Below are 15,592 nucleotides of genomic sequence, written 5' to 3'. Positions count from 1 at the left end.
GAGATACCTAAGGGAAGCCAAAGAAGAAAAGTCAATAAAAGTCACGTCTGAATTATTGTATAACTAATAGAAAAAGCTGAGGAAGTCAGTTACAAGTGACACCTAAATTAAATCTTAAAGGAACCAGTCAAGCAACTGTAAAGAGCACTCCTATCTCAAGAACCCTGCACTTGCTATTTCATCTACCTGGAACATGTCCATACATACACATATGGTAGGGCACCTGAGTGGCTCAGTCCGCTAAGCAGCTGCTTTCGGCTCTGGTCATGATCTCAGGGTCCTGGGATCGAGCCCCACATGGGGCTCCCTGCTCAGCAGGGAGTCTGCTCTCCCTCTCCCTCTACCCCTCCCCACCGCTAGTGCTCACTCTTTCTTGCTTCCTCTCTCTCTCAAATAAATAAAATCTTAAAAAAAAAAAAAAAGATACTCAATGGCTCACTTATTTCATTCAGATCTCTGATCAAATATAACTTCCTCAGAGGGGCCTTTCTAACCTCCCTATCTAAACTAGCTCCTGATGGCACCCTCTTCTCTTACCTCACTCTTTGTTTTTCCTAGCTCTTATCACAATTGGACATATTTATTATCTATTTGTTTCTGTTGGTCTCCTTCACCAGAAATATTAACCCATGGGGCCAACGACTATAAGTAAGCCATGTGGCTTACTATGTATGTCACAGTACAAACACCAGTGCTTCACACAGAGGAGGTACACAGTATCTGTCAAATGAGCAAAGCAAAGAAGAGGAAGAAAAACTCAGGCACAGCAAGAAAAATGTAAAGAAATTCATGAAAAATGGGCCACGGCTGGGTCTTCTTGACCAATAATTGTAAAAGCAGATATTTTTATTTATTAAGGACTTACTTATGGGCCAAGCACTATTCTCAGCACTTTACCTGTATTATCTCATCTAATCTTCACAATCTATAAAGTGGACACTCTTATTCACATTTTACATAGGAAGAATCTGAAACACAAGGAGATTAAACGACTTGCCCAAATTCACATAGTTAGTAAATGGCAGAACGAGAATTTCAAGCCATGCAGGACAATGCCAGAGCTCACTCTTTTAACCACTTGCCCAAAAGCACAGAAAACTGACAACCTCCCTGGGTTGGTCTACATATGCTAAAAAGAAAGAAAGAAAGAAAAGGGAGAGAGAAAGAAAGAAAGAGAAAAATACCTACTATAAACAGTCTTTGTGAATACCACATGCTTCACATACTTAAAACCCTGCATGTTACTCATTAGTAGCATTAGTAATTTTTTCAAAATATGAACTTTATCATGCAAAAGGTTAAGTAAATCCCCCACCCCCAAGTTTCTGACTCTGATTCAAAGGACTGAGAAAGGTCTAAGAATTTGCATTTCTAAGAAGTTCTCAGGTGATGTTGATATACAAGTTCACTCTCAAGAACCCCTGAGCTACATAACCAAAATGTGAATTAAACCCCTTTCAAATAATACTAGGTTTCTTGAACAATCAATTGCTTAACTACGCATCTTCAAAGTACTGTATATAAATGTGCACACTTTCCCCCAAAGATCAGGGACAAAACAAGAATGTCTACTCTCAATACTTCTATTCAACATTGTCCTGGAGGTCTTAGCCAGGGAAATTAGACAAGAACAATATATAAAAGGCATAGAGATTGGAAAGGAAGACGTAAAACTCTCTCTGTTCATAGATGATATGATCTTATATAGTGCGTAAAAATTCCTAAGGCATCCACTAAAAAACTATTAGAATAAAGGAGCTGAGTAATGTTGTAGGATACAAGGTAAATATACAAAAATTAACTGAATTTTTGTACACTTACAATGAACAATATAAAAATGAAATTAAGAAATCAATTCCATTCAAATAACTAAAGAATAAAAAAGAATACTTAAGAATAAATTTTACAAAGAAGTACCAAACTTGAACAAAATTGAAGATATATTTAATAGAAAAAAATCATATGCTCATGGATTGGAAGACTTAACATTAAGATAACTATATTCCCAAACTAATTTACAGATTCAATGCAATCTCTATGAGAATTCCAAATGACTTCTTTGTAGAAAATGACAAGCCAATTCTAAAATTCATATGGGATTGCAAGGAACCCAGAGTTTCGAAAAAACAATCCTGAAAAGAAAAACAAAGTTAGAGAACTAACACTTCCCAATTTCAAAACTTAATACAGAGCAACCATAATCAAGACAGTGTTTTATTACAAAAGGATAAACATATAGATCAACACAAGAGAATTAAGAGTCCAGAAATAATCTCATGCATCTTTGGTCAAATGAATTTTTTTTTTGAGAGAGAGAGCATGTGCACATGGGCGCACAGGAGTGGGGGGTGGGGGGTGGGAGAGGCTGGCCTGGGGCTGGATCACAGGACCCTGAGATTATGACCTGAGCCAAAATCAAGAGTTGGATGCTTAACTGACTGAGCCACCCAGGCACCCCTGGTCAAATGATTTTTGACAAGATTATTCAGTGTGGAAAGCACAGTCTTTTTGACAAACAGTGCTGTGAGAACTGGAGACCTATATAAAAGAATGAAATTGGACCACTACCTCACACCATATGTGAAAACTAACTCAAAATGAATCAAAGACCTAAATATAAAAGTTAAAATTATAAAACTCTTAGAAGAAAGCATAGAGATCAATCTTCATGACATGATATTTGCCAAAAAACTCTTGGATAAAACACCAAAAGCACAAGTAACAAAAGAAAAAAAAAAATAGATAAATTGGACTTCACCAAAATTTAAAAGTTTTATGTATCAAAGGATGCTATCAAGAGAGTGGAAAGACAACCCAGAGAATGGGAGAAAATATTTGCAAATCATCCATCTCACAAGCGACGTATACCTCACAAGCGACATATATCTAGATATAAAACAAATTCTTACAACTCAATAATAAAAAGACAAATAACCCAATTGAAAAATGGGCAAAGGACATGAATGAACATTACTCTGAAGAAGATATACAAATGACTGAAATAAGCACATGAAAAGATGCTAGAAAACATTTATCATCAGGGAAATGTAAATCAAAACCAAGAGATACTACTTCACAGCCACTAGGATTCTGCCCACAGCCGGAATTGAAGTGGTGGAAAAGTCCTCATCCTCATACACAGCTGGTGGGAATGCAAAATGGTGCAGGTGCTTTAAATAGTCTGACAATTCCTCAATTAAACATAAAGCTACTATATGACCAGATAAATATCCAGCAAAAAATAAAAGCATATATCCACACAAAAACTTGTACATGAATGTCCAGAGCAGATTATTTATAATAGCCAAAAGGAGGAAACAACCCAAATGTCCACTGATGGACAAAAAGATAAAGAAAATGTGGTATAACCAGAGTATGAAGTATTACTCTGCCATAAAAAAGGAATGAAGTACTGGTACTTGCTACAACTTGGATAAACTTCAGAAACATTATGTTAAGTGAGAGAAACTAGTCACAAGAGTCCACATAGTACATGATTCCATTCACACAAAGTCCAGACTAGGAAAAGTCCAGACAGAAAATAGATTAGTGGTTGTTTAGGGCTGGGGAAAGCATGGAAGAGAAGAGGACGATACCTAAAGGGTACGAGGTTTCTTTTTGAGGCAATTAAATGTTCCAAAATTGATTGTGGTGATGGTTGCACACACCTATAAATAGACTAAAAATCACTGAATTGTACATTTTAAATGGGTAAATTGTATGATATACAAATTATATGTCACTAAGTTTGTTTAAAAAATAAATTTTAAAAATTTTAAAGAAACAATATGGCAGGAAGCTCAAAGAAAGCTTGTTAACAACTAAACAATTTTTAAACATTTTTATAAATTGAATACCTCTACTACTTTTTAATAGTGTTTGATAGCTCATATTTCTAAATGCAAATATAGGTCAAAAATACCATTAATTTTCACATATGAAATATTTTTAAACTAGTAATAGAAACAAATTCAGTAAATTTACAATTTCAGAGTATGCTCTTCCTTCCACCTAGCCTCATGATGAAAAACTAATTATTACCTAAAAAATAATCAATTTTTAATATTTATTAAACATGTATAAGTCATGACAATCATACACTTATTTTTAAAAATAGAGTGTTTTGGGGAAGTTTTCTTTATTAGAGTTTTTTTTTGTGTGTGTGTGTGTGTGTGGTTATAGGAAAATAAGCGTTGTCCACCCTAATCTATGAACACTGATACTGGTAAAATTTCTGTACTAAAATAAGGAACAAAATAGTCATAAAAAGCTGTGGGTGTACAAAGAAAAAAACCCATCAAGCACAGAGACAAACCAGGACATTTCAAACAAGTCTGGCTCAAAGTACAGTCAATAGAGTTAAGTTTTTGAACTGTTTTAAAGTGCCAGATGGTCCAGAACCCACCCCAAGGTCTTATAAGGCCCTGTATGAAAGTGTGCCAGAATAATAAAAAACAAAAAACATAAAACATGGAACAGAATGTAGAGAACAAAACTAAGAATGAAAGCAACCCAACCTGCAAAGAAGAATGAAAACTATATGCAAACTGAAATCATCCAATCCTCTTCAAGCTACAACTTTCAATGCCAATTTCCCACGCTAAGTGAACTTTACAAACTATAAATGTAGTTTGAAACCGAATTAAATACATTCAACTTAATTCCTTCACAAGAGCATTTTTGAAATTATTGTTCCTATCTGAGTAAAATACTGCTGCTGTCTGCTTTGCCATTCAAGATCTTATAAACTAAACAAAAATCACTCAAGCTTAACTTCAAAACTGAAAGGTATATACAGAAAAATAATTCAATTATGTAGTAAGTACCATGTAGAACACTACAAAAAAGGATTCAGCAAATGGTATGTCAAAGGTTATTCACAACAGCATTAATTATAATTGATACAAAAATTGCCTGTATACATAGGGCATAAGTAAACTATAAAACATCCAATTAATGAATATATTCTAAAGACATAAAAAAATGCTATGAAGACCACATAGAAAAACACCTATAATATTAAGTTAAAGAAAACAGAATACAAAATTATACATTTATATGAATATATGTATGTGATGTGTGGTTAGAGAGCAAGGTTACAACTACATTGTAAAAAACATGTAAAGGAAAAAAGTAAAAGAAACTAAAATTTAAAGAATGGGGTAGATGGTGATCCATGCTTTTTCTAATTTTCTGCATGTTCTAAGTTTTCTTCAATGAGTGAAGAACTTTGGAAATGAAAATATCTAAAATAATATTTATATGAGTTCTGCATGTAAGTATCAATAACAACAACAGGACTTCTATTTACTGAATGTCTCCTGTATTTCAACAATATATATACATCATCCATAAGGAAAAGGAAGTTCCAAGAGTTTAGGTAACTTGCCATGGGCACCCACAGAAAGTACAAGTGGCAGAGGGAGAATTCAAACCCAGGTTTGTCTTGTACTAAATCCAGTGTTCCCCCCACTATATAAAACTTCTCGGGGCGCCTGAGTGGCTCAGTCATTAAACGTCTGCCTTCGGCTCAGGTCATGATCCCAGGGTCCTGGGATCAAGCCCTGCGTCAGGCTCTTTGCTCAGTGGGGAATCTGCTTCTCCCTCTCCCTGCCACTTCCCCTGCTTGTGCTCTCTCTCTCTCTCAAATAAATAAAATCTTAAAAAAATATAAATAAAACTTCTCTGAGTATCCCTGGGATAGAAAACTTGATTCTCTTAATTTTTTACATAGTATTTAGAGTAGGTCACAGATTCTTTGAAGCCTATCCTTGAAACCCCTCCCTAATGTCCTATGCTCTAGATTAAAAATTCTTGCTTTATTACAGAGAAAAAAAAGCAGAGAATAAATCATAAGAAAATGGCATATCCCCCAATGTGGACCCTATGCACCAAAATACATTTTGACTTGAGTCAAATGTTCTATGGTTTCATGCTGTCAAGTACAATTTAAAATGTCATCTACGGTGTCAAGCAACTCAAAAACTAAACTACCACAAAAAGTTCCATCATAATCACAGGATACTCCATAGCACCCCAGTGTCTTACTTCTATCACCCTTTCTCAAGGCACTTATCATCCCAGAAAGTCAGTGTTTATCTCCCTAAAAGACAAAAGAATGTCAGTGCATGCATGAGTCTAGGCCTCACTCTCCTTGTATGTATAAGGCCTAACCCAGTGATGACAACACAGGAGGCATTCAGTAAATGGTTTCTGAACTAAAAGAGATCAACCAGCAGTAACAGAAGCATCTTTGGTGCACAGAAGTTTCACATTTTTCGTATATGCCTAATGATATATCTGTGTTGTAACTACAGAATACAAGATAAAATGAAGTTACCAATAATCCTTGGTATCAATGATCTGTGAAAATTCTAAGTACAACATTTCATAAAAATTAATGGCCCTATAAATAAAATCCACCGACTATAAACATTTGGCTAGTGCTGGCAGTTGTTGTTGTTGTTGTTGTTGTTGTTGTAGTTGGTATTAGCTGCTACCATTTAAACTGATCTTGGACATTTGTATCCATTATTTCACATAATCTTCATGACAAATCCTGCAAGTTAAGTATATCCCCCATTTTATAGGCTTAAAAAAACAAAAAGAAAAACAGAGGCTAAGAAACTTATTACACAATCAAATAAAGGATTTAACCTAAGACATTCATTGCAAAGCCCAAGATCTCCCACTATCTCACCCTAGCTCTCTACAATGTTCATATCTGGAGTGTCAGAAATCCTTAAACTTAGTGGTTCTCGGTTTTATTTAATAAAACAGTTTGTTTCTTAGGGAATTTTTTTTTGATATATGGTATCATTGTTAGCATTAAAATACTGAAGGAACTCCAAGTCCAAACTATGATGTCCAAGAGAATATTAGCTTGAAAATAAATATTGGCACGATGTACACAAACCAAGACAGGCTTAGGTTTTCATGAGTAATAAATTCCTAGGTTGCAAAATGTAACACTTTCTATCAACCTTCTATCAAGTCTACAAAAACTCTCCACTATCTGGTATAATAATCACTTTCTAGAGATGTGGTCTATACAATGATGAGTTGATTTTCACATAAAAAGATGTTGCAGCCTAGAACATATGTTCAGTTAACCAAGCATTAGTACCATAATTAAATCTGTCAGAGCTATTATTCTGCCCTCAAAAACACATTCATTCAATTTATATGAACTGTTTACACTACCTAGCTCACAATTCTGGCTCTACTATTTAGCAGCAGCTTGACCTTGAACAAATTACTTCACCTCTGAGCTTAAATTTCCTCTTTTTGTGAAACAAAGATAATAAGGATGATCCAGTTATCATACCATTTAAATTGGAAGGATTACTGAAAAATTCATCAGGTTGTAAAAATTATTAAAAACAGTGCCTGACACATAAGTGCTTAATAAGTATTAATTATTATTATCCCAATATTGACCTCTTCTCTCTCCCTCCCTCTCTCACACACAAGCACACACACCTCACTCTGAATAATTTGTTCCTTTTACATAACAATGGAGGAACAGAATATCATGTGAATGTTCATTTTCATAGTTGTCTAACTTATTGTCAATGACTGTTTACAGGAAACAGTATAGCAAATGTGTTTAAGAACAGATGTTCCTGGGGGTGCCTGGGTGGCTCAGTCGTTAAGCATCTGCCTACAGCTCAGGTCATGATCCCAGGGTCCTTGGATGGAGCCCCGCATCGGGCTCCCTGCTCCGCGGGAAGCCTGCTTCTCCCTCTCCCACTCCCACTGCTTGTGTTCCCTCTCTCGCTGTGTCTCTCCGTCAAATAAATAAATAAAATCTCTAAAAAAAAAAAAAAAAAAAAAACAGATGTGCCTGGGTTCAAATCTCAAAAAGCTACCACTTACAACACAACCCTAAGTAATACAGAAGATTAACTGCAACTTTATAAAGACTATGAAGATTAAGTGAAATAATGTACATAAATAACCTGAAAGTATCTATTGCTTATTAGGAGTTTAAGAAACATCAGTCCTCTTCTTTCTCAATAACGGCGTAAGAATGTTTTCCTTCCCATATCTTTGTATTAATACTTAGCCCACTAGATAGAATTGTTCCACAACTAAAGACCGCACTAAGAAAGGCAGAGAAATCACATATAAAATTAAATTCACAATTTCCAGTTTCTTACCATTTAAGTTTTTTAAGTTCAAAATCTATGCACAATTAGCCATTCATGCCTCATGGCAGGTTTAGGAATAAAAATATGAAGATAAACTATTCTCCCAACCCTATCCCAAGAAAGCACATACTTCTTTATCTCCTATATGCCTACTGGATCAGTAAGTTTGAAAAGTATATATATAAACAAGTGATGCTCAACTAGGGGCAATTTTGTCCCCCAGGAAACATCTGGCAGTATCTGGAGATATTTCTGATTGTCCCAAATGGGAAGAGTGCTACTAGCATCTCATGAATAAGGAACCTGCAAAACATCCCACATGCACAGGACAGCCCTCCTACACCAAAGAATTACCTGGCCCAAAATGTCAATAGTGCCAAAGCTGAAAAACCATGATCTAAAAAATCCAAAGTATTATAATATAGAAGGTTTCCCCAAAAAAAGTATGGTCTTGCCCCATTGTTCTTGGCCAAATTTTTATTTTTATTGAGACATAACAATATACAAGCAGCTTGATTATTTTGGATGAGAGACTCCTGGTACCGTTAAATTCCCATTACAAAATCCCCAATCTAAAGGGGGAAGAAGTGAGGCTTACTTTTCTTTGTATATATGTACCATATAAAAAACAAGTTTTTAAAAGAGCTCCAACCTTTAATTTTTAATTGCACTTTCAATTCATGAAAGCATTATTTATATCACAAAGTTAAGTTTCTTATATCTCACTTCTACCTCACTTTTGAACAAAATATTAAAAAATTCACATTTATGTGATAGGAAATACAGTGCATAAGGCCAACTTTTAACATCACTTTTCCATATCAAGTTGGCAATGAACAAAAGTTTGCTAATATACTGTATTGATGAAGCTATGGAAGAGGAAAAGCACACTCAAACTGGTTTGAGTTGCTGGTACAACCTTTGCAAATGCAAATTAGCAATATGTATCCAAATATCCTTTTGGACCAACAATTATACCTTCCAAAAACTAAAGTACCTACTCAAACCTGTGCATAAAGGTATGTAAAAGAATATTCACTGCAGCACTGTTAGTAATAGCAAACAATCGGAAGCAACATAAATGTCCATCTTTAGGTGGCCAGTTAAATAAATTACACAATATTCATATAAGGAAAGATCCTAAAGTTTTGAAAATAATGAGGGAGATCCATATGTGCTGGTGGAGAACAACCTCCTAGATTAAGCTAAAAATAAATAAATAAATAAATAATAAGCCATGAAACAATACGCAGCTTACTCAAAAGAAAAATCATGCATATTTACATATACATCACAGATTATTGCTGGAAATACACAGAACAAAGTGGCAAGAATGACTGCCTCTAGGAAGGAGACTCAGAGCCCAGAGCAGGAAGAAGACTTTCACTGGTATTGTTTGAATTTTTTTTAACACGGGTTTATGTTTTTATTTACTGACTGTAAAACTTAAGTCGCAAATTCTGAGCCTTAGTATTGTCCAATTTGAAATGATAATAATAGCCTAGCGTGTTAGTTATTCTGAAAATCAAATGAGAGAATAAAATGCTTTGTAAATTATACAGCAGCACACAAATTTATAAATTAGTCCTATGACAATTCTCCACACCAATTGTAACGATAGTTATTATTATCATTCTTCTGACCAATTTCTCTAAATGCCAAGGTAGGAATGTTTAAGATGAAATGCGAGTATAAATGCAATCTTAGAATAGATTTTCACTTTATATATAGTCATTCATTTCAATTTAACAGTAAACATTCAAAAAAAAGTTGTCACACAGAAATGCTAAATCAACAGATTCCAGAAGAAATATGTGCTCACTGTTGAAAAGAAGGTAAATAAAAACTATAACCATGCTATTATAAAATCTTGGTTTTTTTTTTTCAGTCTTTTTTTCTGTGCATGCTTAACTGGGTTAGATCATTCTTCTAAATACGATGTCTCCACTTTGCTGTAATACAGCATTCAAATTACAACATTCTTCATATTATTACAAGCTCCTAATAAACATAATTTTTAATGAAGGCATAATATTTTATCTTGATGAGAGTTCAACCACTTTAACATGAAATTCCAGTGTATGGGATTACCTAATGAACTCTGCCTGCATTAATTTTTCCTTTAGTTCTACCAATTCTCCAAGTAACTAGATATTTCTCTTTCTCTTTCTTTTTCTTTCATTCTCTCTCTCACTCAACCCATTTTCCTGTTTCTAGTTTCCAGAGTTCCAATATTATTAAGTGCAAAACTCACAAAACAAAGAAGTGTGTAAGTCTGTTTAATTCCTTGAAGAGCAAGTAAAACACCTTAGGTTAAATCCTTAAATCAGACCATTAGTGAGAGAGGAGATTAGAACTATGATTCGTTACGAAATAAAGATGCTCAATCTTTTTCTACTATATTTTAGTCCATTATCATTCTGTCTGAAAATAGAGTGAAAACAAAGGAATACACTCTTAGGTTACTCCTGGGAGACTCTGTATTGAACAAACCCAACTGTTCCTAATTAATTTTAACTATGACAACTCCTCCCAAATGCTGAACATTCCAAGCCATTTTTGAGAACGGTTGGATATCACTCAAAGAAGTATGGATTTCCTGAGTATACTGGACTATAACTGCAAGCACAAAAGAAAATATCATTATTGTGCCCTTCCCATAGTAGGAACTCAAATAATACATCATGTTAAATACTCTCTTTCTGCTTCTGAGAACATGTAATTTTTATATCGTGTCCTGATATTTACTGTCATAATTGCTAAACCAGACCACTAAGATGACACATTTATTAACACATCATATATTTTTTATTTAATGAAATTGAAAATAAACACCACAAACTATAAAATTACGAGGGACTTTTTCCTCCAATTTCCAAAGTTTCTGTAATACAGTTATATCACTCTCGCAATTAAAAAAAAAAAGCATTAAAAGGAAAAGTATACCTATAGCACTTATTGGTTTAGACCATATACTAAGATTTTTTTCAATTAAGTCCCATTCTAAGGGCTTTTTTATTATTAAAAAAGAATCCTTGCTAAATTAAACAAGAAAACCTCAGCATAAAGCTAAACTGCTGGAATATCATTTAAAACACTCATGTCATATTTCAATAAAATAAAACTTATATCATCACCAAGAACACCACTTGTATACCCACAGTTGTACTGTCAACATATCATAAAAGACACTGGATATTCAGAGTCAAAAGACCTGGCTTCCATCCTCAAGAAGTTTACTAATTAGGACAATAGGGCATTTACCAAAAAAGAGCATCAAAAATACAAGGGAGCACTGGACATGCCAAGCATCTTGTACACAGAGAAAGAGAGTGAAATATACAGCTTTTGAAATCCTACAGACCTTGGTTCAAATCTCAGATCTACTACTTACTAGCTCATGTAAATTACTTCCCTCATTCTTAAATTAAATGAAGTAAAATTCCTTGCATATTGTAACACCCTTGTGTATATAGTAAACATTCCTTACGTATAGTAAGAAAGACTGATAGCAGTAGTATTATTAAGAATACAGGCTTGAAGAGGAAATGGGCAACTGGAAAAGCTTAAAGAGAGAAAGTATTAATATCTTTTTTATAATCTATCACCACAAGCAAAAATCACAAGAACTTTCTCATTCAAGTTTTACTTCTCATTGATTAGAAGAAAATAGAATGTCTAGTGAAGACAACTGAAATTAGAAAACACTATGGCTAGTGGAACCTGGGTGGCTCAGTTGGTAAGCATCCAACTGTTGATCTCAGCTTGGGTCTCGATCTCAGGGTGGTTAGTTCAAGCCCCGCACTGGGCTCCACGCTGGGCATGGAACCTACTTAAAATTTTTAAAAAGAAAGAAAAGAAAGAAAGAAAGGAAGGAAGAAACACTAAGGCTACACAGCACTAAAGTACCCTGGGAAAGTCCCACTAGAGCTACAAATCATAGAATATGATCTATAAAAAAGAATGTCAGTTGGAAAGGGCCTTAGATCAGCTAATTCAAATTCTCCTACTAGAATGTAAGTTCCATGTTTTGTCTCCAAGAATTGTTATTTATTTTGTTCCAATTATATCCTCAGTCCCTAGCACATAATTCCTAGCACACAGTGAATGCTCAACAAATATTTGTTGAATGAATATTAAAATTAAGAAAACTCAGGCTTTGGAGATCTAACTCAATGCCATAGAGTTAGCTCTTGGCAGATCTAGGACTGGAACTAAATTTCATTACTCTAGTATTCTATCCTCTCTAGTAGCTAGAATATGATAATTTAAATAATTTATTTTGGTGGCTGGGAGCTGGTGGGTTGGTTGTTATGCAGAGAAAGAGGAAGGAAGGAGTAAATTAAAATATTTTTCACATTTTCCCCCCAAACTGTCAGTTTTGCTTAACTGATAAAGGCAAAAAACTATAAAGACAATCCCAGCATAGTGCCTAGCACATAATATGTACTTAACCAATATTTGTTGAATGAAAGAACCTACTCCAAACTCATTATTATCTCATGACCAGAGGCAGAAACTAACTCCAGCATCTGTTTAATCTTTTAACTGTCACAGAACCCTTTAAAATTTTCAGTCATTCATAAGACAGTTTTTAATCACTTTCTTCCAGATGGGCACTGAGGAAGAGAGATGAATTAAATGATGTCCCTGCCCTGGAGGATTTCTCACTTGAGTATGCCTAAGTGTGTATATTTGGGGATGGACGGTGGGGCATGACACAAATAGATCAATAATGAATGTGAAACCAGGTTGCATGTTACCTTAGTTTATTTGCTTCAAGCAGTTAAAAAATAAAAAAAATACAAATTAGAAAAGTTTTAAAATAGGAGCACATTAGGGTATATTAACACTTAAAAAGGTTCTTTTTCTGTCCCTTAACATATATCTTATTGCCTCTTAATGTCTTAAAATCAAAATATTCTAAATTGACTTAATTTGAATTATCAGTATAAATGAATCATCAACGTATGTTCTCTCATATGTGAGACTCTTAAGGATAATATTCCTGATTCAGTATTTACTCTGTGTACATGTTAGTATTTAAATACACAACCACAAGAACATATTTAAATTATTTAACTGTCTGTAAAACTGACAGAGCCTAAAGAAAATCTCCAGAGATAAATGATAGTAAACAGAAACTAAAAACATTACCCAGGGAGAGAATAAAGTATGCAAACAACTAAGAAACAAATCTATAGAATCTTCAAGAACAAAAACTTCAAGAAGGGAAAACTCCTGCCTGAATTGGCCAACACAGCCAGAGAGCAAGAGCCTGCCAACAGGATCTTGTATAATGCAAGTCACTAACTCTAGTTATGAGTCTACTCATAAAAAGTGAACACCCAAAAGTCAATGTTGCCACTCCTCAAATTTAAATCTCAGGAGAACCCTTCCAAAGAGATTCACCACCAAAACTAAACCACTACATTCCAAGGATTCTTCCCTGTTATCTGCTTGTCAAAATAGGGTAAGCAACACCAAGAAAACTGGGAAACAAACAAACTTCACTTATGAAACAGAATTCCTGCAAACTGAAGTTAGTTATTTTACCTGAGGCACATGTTTATATGTGACTCCAGGTTCCTCAAGAGAACATTTCTCACTCAGTTTCTCTATTCCAGAGGTCTAGGTGAAATATCCCAAAGCCTTTTGCTCCAACACAGAAAACTCTATGGCCCAAATGTATAAGCACTGACAAATCTAGGCCAAGGAGACCACAAGGTGGCAGGGAGATATAAGGCAGGAAGGAAGGCTGTGATGGGCCCCTGCGGGGAAGTATATGGTCACCAGCTTTGGAGAGAACAAGCTGAGAAGTTTATGGTTGGGGTGAGTTTTGGTCAGAGGAGCAGGAAGGGGCTGACAGGTGCAAGTCCTCATCATCCTGAACATCATGAGAAGATTACAATTGGCTTTCTTTACAGAGAGGGAGAAACGAGGTTCCCAGAGTGAATGATGTTGAAGCACAAGGTTTTCTGGGAAGCACACGGTTTTCTGGGAAGCACAAGACTGGTCTCTGAAGGAAACAGAAAGGCAAGAGGAAAGACCCTGAGAACAGGTTCCCCCACAATGAGTGATCTCTACAGTCTTCCCAGCGCCAAGACTGGAGGAACCATCACACCTGTTGAAGGATGTTTCCCTGTTATCCGTGTGGGCAGCGATTAAGAGAAAGCCCCCACCCAGTAAGAGTGGAAGCAGAAAGAGACGGAATTAGGGGTCTAACTCAGCAGGAAACCTGATCAGGAGGCGAAGAGGCTGAATTCAGGAAGAGGCTAGCAGGGTAAGTACTTGGGGAGTATAAGACTTATTTGGAAGAGGGGCTGACTATCGGAAACTGCTGGGGAAGAGAGGGCTTTCGCTGGACTCCAGGGGGAAAAGGCCGGTTTAGAGAGGAAAGGCTATCTTAAAGGGGGCCTTGGGCGTCTGGGTCGGGAAGGTGACTTTTAACTAAGAGAAGCGCTCTGCATAGCCCAGAGAGCCAGCCTCGTGGGGGGCGAGGGCTGAACTGGGGGTGAGGCTGATCCGCGCGAGCTCAACAGGAGCTCACCTGGAGTACTTCTGGCCTGGAAGGAGGAAACTTCCTCGCTGGGTGAAAGCTGCAAGGAGTGAGAGGCGCCAGGCGACGGCTGAACAGGGCAGGGGGCACGGTCCACTCAGCAGTGGGACGAAGGGGCCGCGGGACAGGGCGCGGGGGAGGGAGGGCGTGGGGCGGGGTCACGGCTGCTGCGACGGAGCTGCGGGCTCGGGATGGCGCCCTCCCTCAGTCACACAGTCTCACACTCACACACATACACACGCTCTCGCTCTCACCATCGGCCACCCCGCCCGCGGCGAGAGAAACTGCCCGGGTCGGTGAACTACAGGACGGTGGGGGAGGGGGCTGGGCCGGGGACACCGGCCCACCGAGCCGGACGGGCAGGCGGCGTTACCTGTGTCAGGGAGAGCTGGGCCGCCGCAGCCATGGTGTTTCCATCATGCACGGGAGGGGAAGGAAGGACGGGCGGACTGGGGCTCGGGGCGGGGAGGAGGCGGAGGGAGCGGTCAGAGGCGAGGCCCGGGCAGGCGGGCGGGCGTCTCCCCTAACTTCGACAACTTCCCTCCTCTCGCCCGCCCCACCCCGACCCGCCCCGGCTGGCCCCGCCCGCCTGGCGCCAGCGCGGCGGCACCCAAATCCTGGATCCGGATTTAGCGCTGCCGGACAGGAACCTCCCCCCCCCCCCCCCCCCGCAAGGGCCGCCTGCGAAAACCCGGCGCGGACACGAAAGTAAGGCGGACGGGCTGCGTAGGCGGAGGAGACTACTACAGATTGTGCCGTAAACTTTAAGCAGGTCGCCTACCTACTCTAAGCTTCTGCTTCTGAAAAATGGGGGAAATTCTACCCAAAGAAAGGGTAGAAAGGTTGCTTGTGAAAATTAAATGAGATCATGATAGAAATA

General features: G+C 37.2%; 1 protein-coding gene across 4 annotated transcripts in view; it reads right to left on the bottom strand.

The window, feature by feature from the left end:
- The window catches only part of EPS15 (epidermal growth factor receptor pathway substrate 15), a 140,589-nt gene extending 125,360 nt beyond the window's left edge, over window positions 1-15,229 (bottom strand). For 2 of the 4 annotated variants that reach the window (XM_036108412.2, XM_036108414.2), the window contains exon 1: window positions 15,086-15,228. In XM_036108412.2, the coding sequence (XP_035964305.1) occupies window positions 15,086-15,118 (33 nt within the window). In that variant the 5' untranslated portion in view covers window positions 15,119-15,228. Of the gene's footprint in view, window positions 1-15,085 lie in introns of all 4 variants that reach the window. The other 2 variants (XM_036108416.2, XM_078073162.1) reach the window with 2 other exon arrangements.
- Between the last annotated feature and the right edge of the window lie 363 nt (window positions 15,230-15,592).

This window comes from Halichoerus grypus, chromosome 5 (genome assembly GCF_964656455.1).
Source record: "Halichoerus grypus chromosome 5, mHalGry1.hap1.1, whole genome shotgun sequence".
In the NCBI taxonomy this organism is placed as follows: domain Eukaryota; kingdom Metazoa; phylum Chordata; class Mammalia; order Carnivora; family Phocidae; genus Halichoerus; species Halichoerus grypus.
Note: the sequence above shows the minus strand (reverse complement) of the source record. Positions and strands in the feature narration are given on the sequence as shown.